Raw genomic sequence first — 18,920 nt, 5'->3', positions numbered from 1 at the left:
GGTCATCTGTGTCCATCCTTGGTGTCCATGGCCACCAATGACCACCCATGGCCATCCAATGTCCATCCTTTGGTGCCCATGACTTCCACCATGTCTACATCAGCTGAGGAACCACCTCCCTCCTTCAGGAGCTTGGGAGAACATTGCTGTGCTCCTGGGAGTGAAAAACCAGCTGCAGAGCAAATGGGCACCCACTTTGCTACAGCAGAGAAAAATTCAAATTAAATAAGATTTGATAGCTGGGACACAACTGCTTGCAGACAATCTGTCAGTCCAGCAGATGTTGAAATTCTGTGGTCAGAAAATCAAAAGCAATTCTGAAAGGGCTTGCAGAATCCAGATCCCTGCAAGAGCCTCCAGGCCCAAAACCTCTGCACAGTCTCATCAAAGTTCTTGTTTGTTCCATTTCTGTGTTGATTGAAGTGCCACAGGAGTAAATCTGATACCTGGGCCCAGGTTTTCAGCAGAATCTGGATTGGAAATATGGTTTTAAATCAGTACATAAGGTTTGGAGTGAAGTTGAGGCTGCCTCTGTTGTTTACTGTTAATTTATTGTTAATTTATTGATAATTGATTGTTATCAATAAATAACAATAAACAAACAATAAATAATTGATTGTTATCAATAAATTAACAATAAACTAACAATAAATTAACAATAAATTATCAATTATTGATAATTTATTGTTATTGCTCGTCTATTGTTAATTTGTTAGTTTATTGTTATTTTATTGATAATTTATTGTTAATTGACTGCATGGGCCTAGCAAATGTTTCCAGAGCAGGGCAAGGTGCTTGCAGAGGTCTCTCACTGCTGAGGCACTCTCTGCTTTTTCAGGTTTTCCTGTCCATTTGTAACCAAACCAAACCAGAAACCTGATCTGCCTGTTCTATTTCTAGAACATCATTACCTTACCTTTAATTACTGATTTTTTTTCCTCTTTGAGCTTTTATACCAGCACTTGCAATTTTCTGGGTAATGTTTATTTTGATAAAGCTGATGGGAATAGTGACAGGAAAAATCAGGAGGGAAACTGGCAAGATTTTAAAACAAATGGATTTATCTCCCCTAAGTTTCTGAAGAATATAACACGAAATAAATCTTATAATCCAGTATCCGCTGAGCATTTAACACTGCAAACTATGTTCTTTCATTCCCTCAATTCATATTTTCAGAAATTATTTTATTTCTAACTATATGAAGAGCATTCCTCCTGTAAAAGAGGAGAGAGGAGGAAGTTTTCCCTACCTCCTTCTGCCTCCCCCACATGATAGAAATGTTGTGTACACACCACATGGATCTCCATGGAAGCAATGATGAGATTAGTGAGGTCACTGGGTAAATCCAAGTTTTCATGAATTCATATTTTGATTGCATTTCAAGTTTTGTGTTCCTGATGTGTTACAGACAGTGCATGAGGGGGAGTTGGGTGATGCTAAAGCTGTGCACAAAATTCTCATGTAAGATGACATAACTGCAGTGGGACATGTGCTCATTTTTCCTGCCAAATGTTCCTTTCTGATAGTGGGAATTGAGCTGAAGAGGATCCCTGTTGTTGGGTTTGGCATTATTTAGAATAATGTATATTTTGCTTGTGTTTGCCAGCCACACTTGGTGAGGATGTGGTGGGATTGACCAAACAGAAAAATGCTGAAACTTGACTCAGTCTGGGTTAGGTGACCTTCCAATAATGCTTTTTATTGGTATGGGAATCTCTGTCTCATCTGAAAATGATCTGTGCTCTCCAATCAGTCACTAAACCCTTGAAGATTTCTGTGATTTTTTTCCCCTTGTAGAATTTCTTTTTAAAAACACCTAAGTTCCTCTAATTCAGCCATACTCAGAATCAGGCCACAATCTGAATATTTACCTATCACATATTTCATCCTGACACATCAATTCCAAACTTACACATACAGAAATGAACCTAAAAAAAAGAAATCAAATCCAAGGAGGAGGAGTTTTTTGCACAGTTCTCAGGGGCAGTGTCCCTTCATGATCTGATTTACAAATGTCAATCCAAGTTCCTTCTCCCACCCAAAATCTCAATTCCATGGAGGTTGAAGGATGGTTCCTCCCACAGTGTGTGCCCTGCCTGGAAAAAATGAGAATTGGCTGCTCTGAGGTGAACAGAATTCCTGAATCAGGCCACAATCTGAATATTTACCTATCACCACATCAATTCTAAACTTAAACATTAATTTAAGTTATAAACAGAAATTAACCTTAAAAAAAATCAAAAAATCAAATCCAAGGAGGAGGAGTTTTTTGCAAAGAAGAGGAAGATTTCCCCACTTCTCAGGGGCAGTGTCACTTCATTATCTGATTTTAAAATGTCAATCCAAGTTCCTTCTGCCACCCAAAATCTCAATTCCATGAAGGTTGAAGGAGGTTCCTCCCACAGTGTGCCCTGCCTGGCCAGCCAGTGGCAATTCCTGGAAAAAATGAGAATTGGCTGCTCTGAAGTGAACAGAATTAGAAAATCAGGCCACAGTCTGAATATTTACCTATCACATAATTCATCCTGACACATCAATTCCAAATTTAATCATACAGAAATGAACCTTAAAAAAAATCAAATCCAAGGAGGAGGAGTTTTTTGCGAAGAGGAAGATTTGCCCAGTTCTCAGGGGCAGTGTCCCCTCTTGATCTGATTTACAGATGTCAGTCCAAGTTCCTTCTCCCACCCAAAATCTCAATTCCATGAAATCCCTGGAATAAATGAGAATTAGCTGCTCTGAGGTGAACAGAATTCCAGATTTCAGCATCTTTAAGCTGTTGGGAAGACTGGTCTTGCCAGGAGGGTGTTGCTCTCTCAGGGGCTGTGAAGAAGCATTGTGAGGATGATGATGGTGAGGATGATAAAGACAAAAGACATATTTATGGATTTGGGGTAGCTATGAGCTAATTTAACCAGGATGTTCCTTGTTTCAGGAGATGATTTAATCTCATGTTTGGATGTAAAAACACTGGAGCAGGGTTCCTGGAGAGGCTGGGAAATGTCAGAATTGTTAAAACTCCAAAGTGGACAAACCAGTCTGGAATTTGGGGTGGTTCTGTGCCAGGAGCTGAACTCCCTGAGGCTCTGGGCCCTGCTTTGGGTGAAGGGTGGACAAAAAGGATTTCCAGAGGTGTCCTGGAGCTCAGGGATTCTGGGCCCCTTAGAGCACTGAGTGTCCCTTGAGTCCCATCTTTTATAATCTCTTCTTTATTTCTGCATCGTTCATTCCTGCAGGTCAGTTGTGGAGTTAATCTGCTGCTCCTTTTTAATCAGTAATTACCAAATGTTTGATTTTTATCACTTGAAAGCTGATTTAGAGGCCTCTGACAGCAGTTCTGCATCACCTGGGGGTTAAAAAGATGCAGTGGGACATGGCAAATTCTGGATTTTCAGCAAATTCAAATATAGGTGTAGAAATTCAGGTGTAGAAATGGTTTCTGAGATTATTCTGAGATCCATTTATGTATCCAATCCACATTTCCTGTGCAAGCCCTGAAAGGAAATTTGCCTTTATATCTGTATTATCAATTTTTTGCAGGACTTATAAATATGATGGATATAAACTTAGAGTTTTATTTTTAATGTCAAACCTGGGCACATCAAAGGGGGAAGGTGATAGAAGAATTGAAACATACACTATTAAATATTACAATGTTTTATTTTCATTTCTCTCAAAGGCTTTCTATCAGATTTAATCATTCCTATGACAGAATTTCCATTAATTGTGGCTTCCTTCAAGCACACCTTCTCCTTGGACAGCTGCCTGTTGGTGATAGTAAAATAAAGCTGAAAATCCCACCCAAAATGGATTAATGGCATCATCAAACGTGCTTGGGGGTGTGTTTATTTATTTGTTTATTTATTTTCCCACTTGTTTGCGGGTTTTAAGAGCCTGAAGAAAAGGCTTGGTGTTAGAAATTAAATAAGAATTTATATTCTTATCAAAGAAAGTAATTAGAAAGTCTCCTCTTGGAGGCTTTGCAGCAGCTCCAGTGCTGTGCCCTGAGAAATGCCCTTTTCAGCCCAAAGCCAGGAGAGCAATGGGGTTTCTGTGCTTTGGGACTTTTCTTCCCTCATAAAACAAGGAACAATGGAAGGAAATCTGTCTGGGGCGCTTTTATACCAGAAAAACCCCTGTGTGCATTTTTGTTTGTTTCTTCTTTTTTTTTTTTTTTTTTTTTTTTTTTTTTTTTTTTTTTTTTTTTTTTGTTTTGTTTTGTTCATTGTTAGTGGTGACCAAAAAAAATCTTTTTTGTGAATGTTTTCATGTCCTTTTCTATGAATACCTGGGAAAATTGCTCTGAACCCAGGAGGGATAAATTAGCCCTTGGTGCTACTGCTTGTGTATCTGCTTGGAAGTGGAGATATTAAAAAGACTTTCTAGCTAGAGGTTTATTTGTAAATAAATATTTTCTGTGTGGGTTACTTGCCTTTTTCTGTTTTGTTCTTAAAAACAGCTTTCCAAGCCCTTCAGGTACCAGTTCTACAAGATATCTAGGCTTTAAGGTCCCTTCCAACCCAAACCATTCTGTGCTTTTAAGTGTTGTACATGTATTTAAAAAAAATTATACAATAGGAACCTGTAGAAGAGTTGCTGTTTTTTGATATTGAAATGAGGATCCCCATCACCCTGACCTTGCAAGCTGTGGCTGTGGGCTGAAAATAGAGAATTTTGGAAAGGTTGGAAGGGCAAAAGAAGCAGCAGGCAGGGCCACCAGCACTGAAAAAAACAAAAAAAAAGGTGCAAGGTTGATGGACCTGATTTTATTGCAAGATAGTGAAGGGAAGGCTGGGGAGCAGAGACAGAAAAAGAGAATTTGTGAGGGTACAAGGGAGACCAGGGATTTGTCAGCCAGCTGGGATAGGGCCACTGTGTGCAGGGAGAAATTATCCATCCTTTTCTGCACCTGCTGCTTAAATAAAGAGCTTGAAGAAAGAAATTCAGTTTGTATAAGCCTTGGATATGATTTTTTTTAAAGATTAATTTCTGTGTGTTTAAGTTTGGAATTGATGTGTCAGGATGAAATATATGATAGGTAAATATTCAGATTGTGGCCTGATTCTGGGTATGGCTGAATTAGAGGAAGTGAGAAGGTGGTTTTGACAAAAAACTTGGGGGAATGACTGCAGGATGAGGTCTTGGAGCACAAGTGGGTCCTTGCTGGAGTGCATTGTGCAGCTGCAGGCAGCCAGAGGAGAAACCATCAAATGGGAAAATAACCAAGCCTGGCTGGGTGAGCAGCAGCTTTGGAGCTGTGGTTGTGGAAGTTCAGATTGCAGGTACCAGGTGTTCTGTGCTAGGGAGGAAATGCAAGACTCAGTTCCACTGGATTTATTGAAAGTGCAGTCTGGAAACTCAATCAATCTGTGGGAATTGGGGGCTTTCCCCTCCTCATTCTTCCTAGTATTTATTACTCTATATATTCCTGTTATTTTTATTTATTTATTTGTTTATTTATTTTAATATTATTAATAATAACATATTATTATAGTTATATATCATATATATTATACATTACATATAATATATAATATATTATATATAATAATAGATAATACATATAATATATATTCTATATATTATAATAATAGTTATTATTAGTAGTATTAGTATTAGTATAATTTATTCTTGGATCTTGGACAGTGAGGAGTGCCCTGAGCAGGCTCTGAGCAAAGCAAAATCTTCCCTTTAGTGGGAGATTTTGGGGGTTTCACCTGGGGCTTCTTTCCTGTGGGAAAGGGGGTGGGGAGGGAATTGTTGAGTGTAGAAAACTCAAAATGTGCTGGGCTGGAGGCAGCTGAGGGAAGGCATCAGTGTGCAGAGGGAGGGATGAAAGGAGGATGCTGAACTTTGTAATTACCCCCTCAGTGTGTCTGCACGGGCTGCAGGTTGGGGCTTGCGGGGATTTCATGAATTTCAGGGTGCAGTTTGGGTTTTGGGGCTGGGGCTTGCGGGGATTTCATGAATTTCAGGGTGCAGTTTGGGTTTTGGTGCTGTTCCTGAGGTCCCACAGGGGTGGTTCAGCCTGCCAAGGCACCTCAGCACATTCAGCCACATGTCCACACAAATAAATAAATAAATAATAAATAACAGGAATATATAGAGTAATAAATAATAGGAAGAATGAGGAGGGGAAGGCCCCCAATTCCCACAGATTGATTGATTTTCCAGACTGCACTTTCAATAAATCCAGTGGAACTGAGTGTTGCATTTCCTCCCTAGCACAGAACACCTGGTACCTGCAATCTGAACTTCCACAACCACAGCTCCAAAGCTGCTGCTCACCCAGCCAGGCTTGGTTATTTTCCCATTTGATGGCTTCTCTGGCTGCCTGCAGCTGCACAATGCACTCCAGCAAGGATCCACTTGTGCCAGATATCCTCACTGCAAAGTGATTTAGGCTGCCAGAACCCTGGTGTATCCTCTGTGTGGTAAAGAACAGAGCTAGAACATTATTTACCTCCTATCTATCAAAAAACTCACATTTTATTGCTGTAAAGCAGCAACAAGTTGCTTGAATGTGTTCTCTTTCCTTTAAAAATCCTGCTCGTTTCTAAATCACAGAGTGAGGTTTGATGGTTGCTCAGTGAAGCCTCGTGTGAGCCTCAGCTGTGCTCTTTGATTGATGGCACATTTCGTTTTCAGCCTTTAGAACTTTACTCCTTACTCCCCACCATATGTGAAGCATTCATAACACAGCAAACCCCGTGGTTTGCATAAAAAAATCTCCTCCAGGTCCTCCTGAGCAGCATGTTTTGCTCCATGTGTCTGCAAATTAACCTCATTTGTGTGTAGAAAGCAGCACATGTGGGGCTTTGCTTGCTTGGTTGGCGCTTGGGAGGCAAGAAACTTCTCAGAATCCCCTCAAGGTCCATTTCCATTCTTGCAAGTTTATTCAGAAGATAAACAATCATTATCTGGTTGAATCACAGATGTTAATTGGAAGATGCAAAGCCTGGCTGGGTGAGCACCAGTTCTGGAGCTGTTGTTGTGGAAATTCAGTTTGCAGGCGTTCCTGTGCTAAGGAGGACATGCAAGAGTCCCAGTCCCATTGGATTTATTGAAAGTGCAGTCTGGAGCTGTGGAAAATCAGTGGGAATGGTGGCTCTGGAGCTGAGTTTGGGTTTGCCTCACCCAGGTGTGCTGCAGGACAGAGGAGATGTGAAAAGAATCCAAATTCACCCCATTTGAATCCAAACCAGACTCTTTTGACAGTCATTTCACACAATGTCTTTCTTGGCTGTCTGTATTTTATTTCCTCTCTTAAAAGGTTCACTCTTTTGATGTCATCCCCAGAGTTTGCACAGTCATCATCTATTAAAGTGTACACATCATTTTTGAAAACACCTATTGCTCTCAGTGAGGAGCCTGTGATGATTCAGCTGTCAGTATTTCACACCATTTCCTTTGCCCAGTCCCATGGAGTTTGTTTTTCTTGAAGTCAATTTGCAATTGTTAACTTCTGCATTGAACTTTTTTGTTTTGGGTTTTCCTCTTCCCTCTGCATGTACTTTGTTAAGATATCTCTACCTTGTTCTCTCCAAACCTTTTTAGGTTTAGAAAGAAAAAGGTAGAGATATCTTAACAAATAGATATCTCTATATCTATTTGTTAGATATATTTAATTTATATGAAATATAAATTAAATTGACTTTATTGAATTCATTACATATATTTATACTTTAAATATATTTCACATTTATATTCATATATTATACATAAATATATATTATTATATTATGACTCCATGATATCAGAGGGCTAATTAATTATTATATATTATATATTATATATTATATATTATATATTATATATATTATTATATATACAATATATATTATATTTACTATATATATTATGTATTTTATATATAATATATAATATATTGTATATTATGTATTATGTATATTATTTATATTTCTATTTAATTAATTAAATAGAAATTAATTTAATTGCATGCGTTTTCTTTTCATTAACAATCCTGATTGTTTCTAAATCATAGAAAATGCTGTGCTGGAATTTTGGGAGTGTCCAAGGCCAGGTTGGATTTGGGTTGCAGCAATTTGGGACAGTGAAAGGTGTCCCTGCCCATGGAATAAAATCAGCTTTAAGTCCCTTTAACACAAGCCATTCTATGGTTTAATGGTTCTGAGGTTGCATCTGATGTAAACTGGTTTATAAAACTCTCTTCTCCTGGAAGGAAAACACTTTCAAACATTTAAAAATCATCCTCCTCAACCCAGGATGTTTGAGTGTTGGTTAAGTACCTGGGAACCTCATTTTCAGTGTTTTTGTGAATATTTTTTGTTCAGAGCCTCCTTTTTGTTCAGAGCCTCCTAGAAGAGAGCTGAGCTTTGGATAGGAGAGAGTTTCCTTGTCAGTCCTGCTTTGTTTTCAGGCTCTGGGCTAAGGGCACTGTCTGAGCTTGGGATTTCTGCTTTTCTCTGCCTTGAATCATACCCTCAACTCTATTTAAAGGTTTGGTTTTTTGTATTTATTTTCCACATCCTTGACCCTGACTGGCGAGCTGGACATTTGTGTTTGCCTTGGCAGGCTCCGAGCTGCTCATCTAGGGCAGGATGAAAACTCTTTTTTTTCCTTTCGTAAACAAACTGCTCCTCAGCATTTTCCATAAGGATTTGCACCACCATCTTGTGCCTCTTCTAGGAACAGAGAAAACCTTGCCATTCAGAGTTTTTCTTTTCCACAGCAGAGAAATGTTTGATTTTATTTCTTTCCCTGGGTTGGATTGGAAGAGCTTTTTTCAGAACGTTTTTAAATTCCAGAAGTAGTCCATTTTCTTTTGCCTCTGAGGGTTTATTAAAGCTATAGGTCAATAGGCATTGTTGCCTGTGTAGAAAAGGGGTTATTTGTATTTTTTATTTGTCTGCCCACTGCAGTGAGAACAGTGCCCCATTGTCCAGGCACTGGGTGCATGTAAATCCCTGCTTTGTGCCCTGAAGGATTTACAGCCCAAAGAGTGCTCATGCTCTGCTGCCAGAGAGGCTGGATGGATTTGAGTGGCCAGGATGGAAAATGAGAGAATAACTCAGCTGGCCACTGGATGCCAGCACACAAGTTGTGTTTTGGAGCAGAGTTGCTGAGTTTTATTTCCCCTGGGACGCAGAAACGCTGCTGCTCCTTTGCTCAGGGATTTCTGGGGGCTGTGTGCTCTGGAAAAATGGCTTTTTTGTGCTTCTGCTCCAAACCACTTGTCATGTGTCATCTGCAGCACTCCACAAGTGTTGCACATCATTTAGGCAAGTTTGAAACGCTCCCAGCCACAGATGCAGTTTTATAAACTTGCTGTTGTTGGGATTAAATCCAGCTCAAGGCTCAGTAGCCATGTTAATCCTGAGTTTAAACCCTGCCAGGTGCAAAGAGGGGCTTTGCCATGAGCTAAACCTCTGAAATATCAGAAAAGGTATTTTAGGAGTATCCCTGTTGCTCAGCAAGGAAAAGCTTGGAGGATTTAATGAGAATATTTTCTCCCCCCAGAGAGCTCTGCAAATCCCTGGTGGGAATTTCCACCACTGCACCTCAGTGTGTTCACAGGACACCTGGATATTCTGGGAAAATGTTCATTTTTCCCCACTCTAGAACCATTTACTGGCCAAGGGAAAGTCAGAAAGTAAAAGTACAATGATGTTATACAGCAGAAAAAAAAGGTGTAGTTTAATTCCTTTTTAAGCAGTAGAAAGGTACAAATTTCCACATAACTTCTTGTCCTTCAGATGCTGTTTATGAGATGTAATATCTAGGTGGAAAATGACCAGTTAATTCTTCATGAATGTCTAGAATTTCTCTGCAGTGTTTAGTAAAATAAGCTGTTTATTAGAAGTGATTACTCACATGAAGTGTGTGCCAATGCCAAAATGATAATAAATAGCAAATAGCCACATTGATTTATTATCTGCAAATGATAATAAATAGCAAATAGCCACATTGATTTATTATCTGTAAATGACAATAAATAGTAAATAACCAAATTGATTTCTTTTCTGTAAATGATAATAAATACCAAATAACCAGAGTGACAAATGCTGAAAAGTATATGTAAAAAATACCCCCAAGATTACAAAAAAACCCTTACTCTAAATGATAATAAATAGCAAATAGCCACATTTATTTATCTGTAAGTGGTAATAAATACCAAATAATCAAAATGAGAAATGCTGGAAAGTAGATGTTAAAAATACCCCCCAAGATTACAAAAAAACCACCTTACTATAAATGATAATAAATAGCAAATAGCCACATTGATTTATTTATTATCTGTAAGTGACAATTAATAGCAAATAACCAAATTGATTTCTTTTCTGTAAATGATAATAAATACCAAATAACCAAAGGGACAAACGTTGAAAAGTAGATGTTAAAAATACCCCCAAGATGACAAATAATTGTTGCTGTGGGGTTGTTAACAGAAGAGAAAAATACTGAATTTTCTGTAATGCTCCATTGGTGCTAGTCAGCAGTTCATAAAATTCTATTTATTGTTGCTTTTAAACAGCAATGTGAATTTTTCGGAGTGTTTGAAGAGCATATTTCAAGTGCACAAGCTAAAACTCCTTTTTTTTTATTTTGTTGCAGATCTGGGACATGAGTGATGATGAAACAGTTTGAAATCAGGTGCTGAGGAGGAGGAGGATGCTCTGCAGTGCAGCCCTGCCTTTTATCTCTGCTTGGAGGAGTTAATGATTGCTTACCCCTCCTGGCTGCTGGAAAGACAAACAAACAGAACCCACGTTCTGCCACGAATAACTCCCCTGAAAAAGCAGTTCTTCCCTTATGGACAGAACTCACCATGTTTTCATTTTTATTGTGTAAATAACTGCAGCAATGGGCTTGTGATTAAACCTGGTCTCTTTTTTTTTTTTTTGTGGTTTTTTTTTTTCTTTTTTGCTTTTTTTTTAAGCTTCTAAATATGGCTTGCATATAAAACATGCTGCTTAAGTAACTTTGGCTGGTTTGTTTGGGCCAGGTTTTATTTTGCTTCTCAGTGGCCATGTCCAAGCAGCATTTCTGAATGGCTTTTTTCATCTCTCAGATTTGGGCTACTTCAGTTGGAATTTGTGAAGATCGAGCATTTTCTGCTCTTGGGACTTAAATTCAATGTTTAAAGGTGGGGAGGAGTGGGGAAGGAGCTGAACCTGCTGCCTCCACCACAGGAATTATTTGCAAACATGAATTTCAGGTGCGGTTGTTCTGGATGTGTCCATGGAGTTGTTGTTATTCCCTGTGAAGATCTCATCTTGTCATGCTATGGAAACAAAGTGCTTTGGCTGATTTTTGCCCAGGAAAGACCAAAATGCATTTAGATCATGCTTAGGCTCCCCTGAAGCTCAGAGAAGGCTCTGTCCTATGGTAAAACATCACTTTAGGAGGTGGTGGGTCATTGGTTCAGTCAAAAGCTGTGGGGAAATGCTTCAGTGAAATGAGAAATTTGTTCTCTGACTTTGCTGTTCTTGGGTGTGGTCATGCAGAACCCTGCAGGTGTTCAAAAAGACCAATTCTCTTCTTCTTTTTGGTTGGTTGAATTTTTGCAAGTGGCTTCATAAGCAAAACCAGGAGTTTGAGAATCCTTGAGTTTAAAAAGCAGCTTGAGAAAAATGGAGTTTTAAAATCTCAAAGCACATTTTACTGCAAAATTGAAAGTGAATCTATTGATCTTAACTTGGAATAGGTCTTAGAAGGAAATTGAAATCCCTCTCATAGCTTTATATTGTGAGGTTTATGAGTTAACTCACTTAGAAAAAATGCAAATCACTTTATCTGCCAAGCAGCCTCTATTTCCCAGATATATTATCCAAATTAGTTGGTCAATCCAATTATTTTAGTTCTTCCTTAACATAAGCTGTGAAGATTTTTTTGGTAGAGTATTTCCCAGCTTCTCTCTCATCAGAACAAGTTCAGTCAGGTCAAGAATATGCAACTCCCATCTTCTGATCAGAAAATAAGGTTTATTGAAACCTGCTGAGATTTGCACCAAGTGTCTAAAATAGCCATTATTGTCTAAAATAGCCATTATTGTCTAAAATAGCTATAATTTCTATTTATTTATTATCATAATCATTATATTTACATGATTGCTTACCTAGGGGAATGTCTGTTTTAGGTAAGTGAAATATAAAAGTGAGAATATAAAAATATATATGAATGCAAGATATTTTGGAAATATTGCTGGTAATCAGAGCAAGTCATCTCTTGGTGGTCAGGCACTGAAGACTGAGACTGAAGCCCTGAAATGTTCATTTTTAAAGCAGTTTAATACACCACGGCATTGCAGCCATGGTTTCAGCCATGCCACAGTCCAGCTGGAGCCACGAGCTGGTGCCAGGAGAGTTTCAAGGGAATAATCTGCTTTTTTTATCTTTGGGAGCTGCTGAGCGTGGAGTGTAAATGGCTCTGCACTTTGGGGTTATCTGAGACTTGAAAGCTGCACATCTTTCGGAGCCTGGTAAACATTAATGATTGTTTGGAGTGCCCGCAGCTCAGCCTGGGAGGCGTCTGCAGGAGCAGGCAGGGCTCAGGGTCAGTGCCAGGTGTCCTTCCCTCTGCCCCTGCCAGCCTGGCCTCTGGCCTGCCCATGGGCTCCCCTCCTGTGCAGAAACTCCTCACTCTGCCTTGGAACGACTGCCCTTGTCTCACTAAAATGTTGGTTTTGTTCTCCTCGTGGCCCAGAATTGTTCTGGTTCCAGCAGAGCTGCTGGGATTGTTTCCTCACTGGAAAAGAAGCAGGAAAGTTTCTGTCTGTGCTCTTGTAGCATTTGAACTCTGGGGTTTGATGGGTTTTGGTGTCCTTTCTTTTCTCTTTCCTTTTCTCCTTTCCTTTCCTTTCCTTTCTTTTCCTTTCCTTTCCTTTCTTTTCCTTTCCTTTCCTTTCTTTTCCTTTCCTTTCCTTTCTTTTCCTTTCCTTTCCTTTCTTTTCCTTTCCTTTCCTTTCTTTTCCTTTCCTTTCCTTTCTTTTCCTTTCCTTTCCTTTCTTTTCCTTTCCTTTCCTTTCTTTTCCTTTCCTTTCCTTTCTTTTCCTTTCCTTTCCTTTCTTTTCCTTTCCTTTCCTTTCTTTTCCTTTCCTTTCCTTTCTTTTCCTTTCCTTTCCTTTCCTGAAATTTCCTGAAATTTCCTTTCCTTGGACTTTCCTTTCCTTGAAATTTCCTTTCCTTTCCTGAAATTTCCTCTCCATTCCCAGTCCGTCTCCATTCCCAGTTCATTCCCAGTCCATCTGCATTTCCTGAAGCAGGGATGGATTCTCCAAAGCAGGCTGTTGTAAATCGCTGCTTTTACTGATTTTCTGGGCATTTACTGAGTGAGAATCCATCCCAGTGCATGAGTGAATGTACATTCAAATACTAATAGCAGATAAACACATTTATTTGCTGCCTTTTAATCACTGACTGCAGGATTTCTGCACAGAGCCCACTCCAGTGCTTGCTGTTTACTGGGACAAGCTGAACTTCCCCTTTCCTCATGGACGAGCTGGATTTTAATGTTATTTGTGCTCCACCATGGCACCAGTGAGATACTGTGAAATACTTCACAGAAAATCAGTGAAATACTGAGTTTTCTCCATTGGTGCCAGTCAACAGTTCATAAAATGCTGTTGATGACTCCTTTTAAAGAGTAAATATAAACAATAAACAGTGAAGAACCTGAACTCCCAGTGGAGAGCCCAGCCAGGGCTTTCCAGGTGTGGACCAAACCTGTTGGGAAGAGGGAATGAGCAGCCTCAGAGGATCCTGCTCACATTCCTAATTATCCAATAGGAATTTACTGGCAATTGTGGCAGCCTGTAGCTGTGACACCCCCAGGCCTCGTCTGGGGACATTAATTCTGTTCAGTTGGGTCTCAGTGGAGAGCTCTGACACCACTTTTGTACTTGAGCATTAAAGAAACTGATGGAATGAATGACAGCTCCTGTTGTGATTTCCCACTTGTGCCAGCTGGGATTTTGCTGCTCCATCACCCCTGCAGTGTGTTCTGCTGCCTGGGGTTAAGAATTTGGGAGCCACATCCATCGGAGGGAGGAGTGTGAGATTCTGGGGCAGTTCCCTTGGGGATGGATTTCCCTCCTGGACACCTGGGACTGTCCTGGTGCCACCACAGCCGCGGCCAGAGCCCTTCCCAGAGTGGCCACTGTGAGGCTGGAGCCTTCAGCTCTGGGATATTTGCCCAATATTTGCAAATCCCACTGAGATCCGGGGTGGAAGGTCCGTGGTGGCCCAGACAGGTTGGTTGAGAAGGACCCACAGGAGCTCCATTCCCAAGAACCAAGCACATTCTGCCTCAGTAGAAGGCAGCAGCACTGGAGGCGTTTTGGCACAAATTGCAGTGACTGTTCCAGGCCTTAAACATGGAGTTTGAGCTTGGAAAAACTTCTTCCCTTCCCTGTGTCCTCAGAGAAGCCCAGTGAGGTAAACTGAAATTCCCATTTTGTCATCTTGGATATTCTCATCCCACTTTCTGCATGTCCCTGCCCATGGCAAGGGGTGGCACTGGATCATCTTCGAGGTCCTTCCCAACCCTTTAGATTATATGGCTCTAATCTGGTTTCTTTGTATAAATTCTGGCTGCTCACCTTAAACAGATGCAAAACAGAAGTATTTGCAAAACAGAGTGACTCAGCCATCCATAATCCCTTTATTTCAGTTTTTCACTTGTGCTCTTCTTTAGGAAACTCACTGAGATGGGTTTTATTTCTGAGCTTTGCTCTGTGGAACCATTTGCAAACTCTTGTTTCTCCCTCTTAGTGAAGCAGTTCCTCCTGAATCTCTGTTAGCTTGCCTGACTGGGGTTGGTGATGGAGCCAGAGACACATTTGGTTGGAACAGACCCTTGGATCACCAAGGCCAAGGGTTCCTGCAGCCCTTCCAGCTCTGCACTGCTCCGTGGCTCTGCTGGGCCACAAAGAACTCACCCAGCTCCCAATTTCCCTTTGAGTTTATTCCCCTTTTCCAGCCCCACCATAAAAGCAGTGAGATCCTGAGATGGATTTTGGGAGCAGACTTTGCTGTGCAGCATTTTCACTGGGGCCAGGGATGGCTGAGGTCACTGCTCAAGGACACTCTGCCTCTCACACAACCCATGAGTTTATTTTTATGTAGCTCCTCTTCAAAGAAGCACCAAATTTTAAAGAGTTCCAGGTGAGTCCCAGCTCTCAATTCTTGTGAGAATAGGAAGGATTGTCACATTCCTGCAGAAGAAAATCCATTTCAAGCTGGCACAGCCCCAGCCTGTCTGCTCCCTCCCCGTGCTCCAGGCCACTCTGGTGTCCCTGGCTCAGGCATTGCTGCTCTGGGACTTTGCATTCAGGGTGCACACAGGCAGGGAGAGCAGGAGCGGCTCCGTGGTGGGACTTTACTGCCAGATTCTGGATTTCTTCTTGAAATAACAATGCAAGGCTTTCCTCAGAAACAAGTGAGCATTTATACTCCAAAGAGAGCCATTAAAGAAGAATTTGCAACATGGGAAATTTTAGCTGACTTCATAAGAAGCAGAGTCTGGAAGATGTCTCCAGCCTGTCACCATTTGGCTTCATTAATTCCTTTTTTTCTTTTATTTCACTTTCAGTACAGCTGACGTGCTTGTGCACATGCTGCCAGAATGAAACTTTCCTTTTCCAGAGGCTGTTGTGCACCTTTGCCCTTGCAGAGCACCTGGATTAACTGTTTGAACAGGCAGAAATACTACACTGGGAGGACTTTGGACTGTGCCAGGCTGTAAATCCCTAACCCACGGAAACCCTGCCCCATTTCCAGCTCTCCTGGCCTTCTCCAGAGCCCAGAAACACCACTCAGGCCATGCTTTAGGTTTGAAATTCATCTGACCTGCCCTCTCTGCTGCCTCTTCAGCTTTCCAATATAATCGTTTGTGGAAAGTTCATTTTCTTACCTGTGCAGCACTCGGCAGGTTTGGAAGTAAAAATACCCTAACAGTTTATTGAGGTTTTTCCCTCTCATTTTACTTTTATTGCTAATTTGTCAATAACCTCTCTGAGCTTTGTTCTCAGTTATTCTGGCTCAGAACTGTTGTTTTGTTGCCATGTTGAGGGCTCAGTAACCAGGCTCTGCCTCCTGCTCCCCTTTTCCTCCATTGCCACCCAGCAATGCTCATGCTCCCACCAGCCCAGCTTGGAAAGGAATCCCTGCATGAGCCACTTGGGGATTCTTTTAGCCAGGCTGGAGCTCCTCCCAGAAGAATGAGCAGCTCTAAGCTGGGGTGGCAGTGCTTTAGGCACCTTCAGCTATTCCATGGCTTAGGGCAGCACTTTTCTCCCCTCGTTTCCCAGCCCAGGATGAGGGTGCAGGTGACTGCTCCAACTGCATTTAAGTTAAAAGCTCTAATTGCAGCCTCACTCATTACATTATCAGCCTGTTGTGATTCAATTTAGCACTTTCTCAGTGGGATTATTTAGGAGAGATTTTCAGAACTCACCAGTTATTTGTCAGAATTTAACCAGCACAGGTTCCTTCTGCTGAATCAAGCCAGACTCCCTTGCCACTGGAACTCCTTGGGCTTAGGGAGAAAAGAACAATTCTTTTTTCTAAAAACAGCCTGGGCTGTGTTTCCTGGCTGGCAGGGAGCACCAGTCCTGCCATCCATCTCCCTAAATGCCTGTTTCCTCCTGCTCCTGCCTGGATGTTTGTGTGGGACGCTGATAGGAAGCACAATGGGCTTTGTCTCTGCAGTGAAGGTCACATGCACACGTGCCTTTCATTTTCAATGCAAAAAAATGTCAAATTGCTTCTTAACAAAATATTGTAGTGAGCTAACAGGAAAGAACAGGAGCAGCTGTGCAGTGCTGTGCTGCTCCAAATCAAAAAAGAGTTTTCAAAAATGATTCCTTGTAATTTCCCTCCTCTCCCATCCAGTTCCTTTCTGTTCTTGCATTCCTTGGCTGTGGCTTGCTGCTTCAGTAGTCTGAGCATGCAAAAACTCAGGCTTGTGTGGAACTCCAGCCTTGGCACTGGGATCTGGACTTGTGCAAGGTCCCAGCAGGATGATTCATTGTTGGGTTTGTCAGTGAAATCCTGCTCTGTGCTGGGGAACCAGGACAGGGCAGACACTAAACTGGACAGCTGAAGGCTTCTGCCTTCATTTCTATTGTGGTCTAATGGTTTTCATGGTCTTTTGAGGGTCTTGACTCATCTCTCAGGAGCTGCACTGGTGCATCCTGCAGGCTCAAGGCAAGTGAGGTGCAGGCTGGAGGCTCCTTGCTGGAATGGTTTTGCTTCTCAGTACCTGGAGCAGAGCTGCTGGGATTGTTTCCTTACTGAAAAGGAAGCAGGGAAGGAGGGAAGCTTCCATGTCTGTGCTCTGAGAGCAATTGAACTCTGGGGTTTGATGGGTTTTGGTGTCCTGTCTTTCCTCTTTTTCTTTCTTTTCCCTTTCCTTCTCTCCCCACACCCCCAGTGCTGCAGGCTCCCTGCAGGGGGGCTCTCAGTGACTCCCACCTTCATCTCCATTCCCAGTTCACAGAATCACAGAATCACAGAATGATGGTGTTGGAAGAGACCTCTAAGATCGAGTCCAACCTGTGCCCTGACACCTCAACTACAGCACCAAGTGCCATGGCCAGTCTTTTCTTAAACACATCCAGAGATGGTGATTCTACCACCTCCCTGGGAAGAGCATTCCAGTCCTTTGTTATTCTTTCTGTGAATAAAGTACTGGAATGTACAGTTCATATCCATTCCCAGTCCATCTCCATTCCCAGTTCATTTCCATTCCCACCTTCATTCCCAGTTCATTTCCATTCCCAGTTCATCTCCATTCCCAGTTCATTTCCATTCCCACCTTCATTCCCAGTCCATCTCCATTCCCAGTCCATCTCCATTCCCAGTTCATCTCCATTCCCAGTTCATTTCCATTCCCACCTTCATTCCCAGTCCATCTCCATTTCCAGTCCATCTCCATCCCCAGTTCATTTCCATTCCCAGTCCCTCTCCATTCCCAGACTTCCCCCACATTAGCAGGGAGGGATTCTCCAAAGCAGGCACGATTTTCCTTGAGGTTTTTGCTTTGTCTGGGAGTGTTTTTATTTTCATTTGGTGCTTCCAAGGCTGACTTTTCTCCAGCAATTCCGTAGGTGTTGCCACTTCCTCAGGAACCTGTGAGTCAGGCCACGTTTGAATGCCATGACATCAGCAGCATCCCCCTGGAACTGCTGCCCTCCTACCCCGGGCTCTGCCTGTGCTTTTATCACTCCCAGCTCTGCTCTGAGGGGTTTTGTCTCAGGGGGTTTCATTCCTTGGGGCTGCCCTGCCATTCCCAGGATCCACATTTGAGCCTTTTGAGCTGCTGGAACTGCCCGTGTGACTTCAAATGGGAGATGCACATTTGTCCACCAGCTGTTTCTGAATGTAATCTTCGCACTCAGGCCTTTGTAGAGGTTCTGCTGCTGAAAATTGGGCTTCATGTCCTCCTGGTCTGGAGAAGGGAGCAGGTGAGGGGAGGGAACGGTCTGAGCATGGTTTTCCAGAGTTACTTTGGAGGCAATGCAAACAGGAGGTGTCTTTAAAAGGTGTCTCTGCACTCCTGTGCCCCTCTGGGCAGGGAGGTGGCGCTGCCAGCCCTGTCCCTGCGGGGAGCACTGCGGGGTCCCGCCCCAGCGCAGCTCCGGGGGCGCTGGGCTGGCTCGGAGCAGCTCCGGGGCACCGCACGTGTCCCCGGGCAGGGGGGCAGCAGGAGGGGCTGGGGGCACAGAACTGCGCAGCTTTGGCTGCCCGGCCAGCAGCCCTTGGCCACCAGGTCACTGTCACTGTCACTGTCACTGTCACTGTGTCACTGTCACTGTGCCACTGTCACTGTGTCACTGTCACTGTGCCACTATCACTGTGTCACTGTGTCACTGTCACTGTCACTGTGCCGCTGTCACTGCCACTGTCACTGTGTCACTGTCACTGTCACTGTCACTC

General features: G+C 42.2%; 1 protein-coding gene across 1 annotated transcript in view; it reads left to right on the top strand.

Annotated features, from left to right (window-relative positions):
- The window catches only part of ATG7 (autophagy related 7), a 95,755-nt gene extending 82,831 nt beyond the window's left edge, over positions 1-12,924 (top strand). The window contains exon 22 of the mRNA XM_031064906.1: positions 10,597-12,924. Within this exon, the coding sequence (XP_030920766.1) occupies positions 10,597-10,629 (33 nt within the window). The 3' untranslated portion in view covers positions 10,630-12,924. The remainder of the gene's footprint in view (positions 1-10,596) is intronic.
- Positions 12,925-18,920: the final 5,996 nt, after the last annotated feature.

Source organism: Geospiza fortis, unplaced genomic scaffold (assembly GCF_000277835.1).
Source record: "Geospiza fortis unplaced genomic scaffold, GeoFor_1.0 scaffold291, whole genome shotgun sequence".
NCBI lineage: Eukaryota > Metazoa > Chordata > Aves > Passeriformes > Thraupidae > Geospiza > Geospiza fortis.
This window is presented reverse-complemented; position numbering and strand designations above follow the sequence as displayed.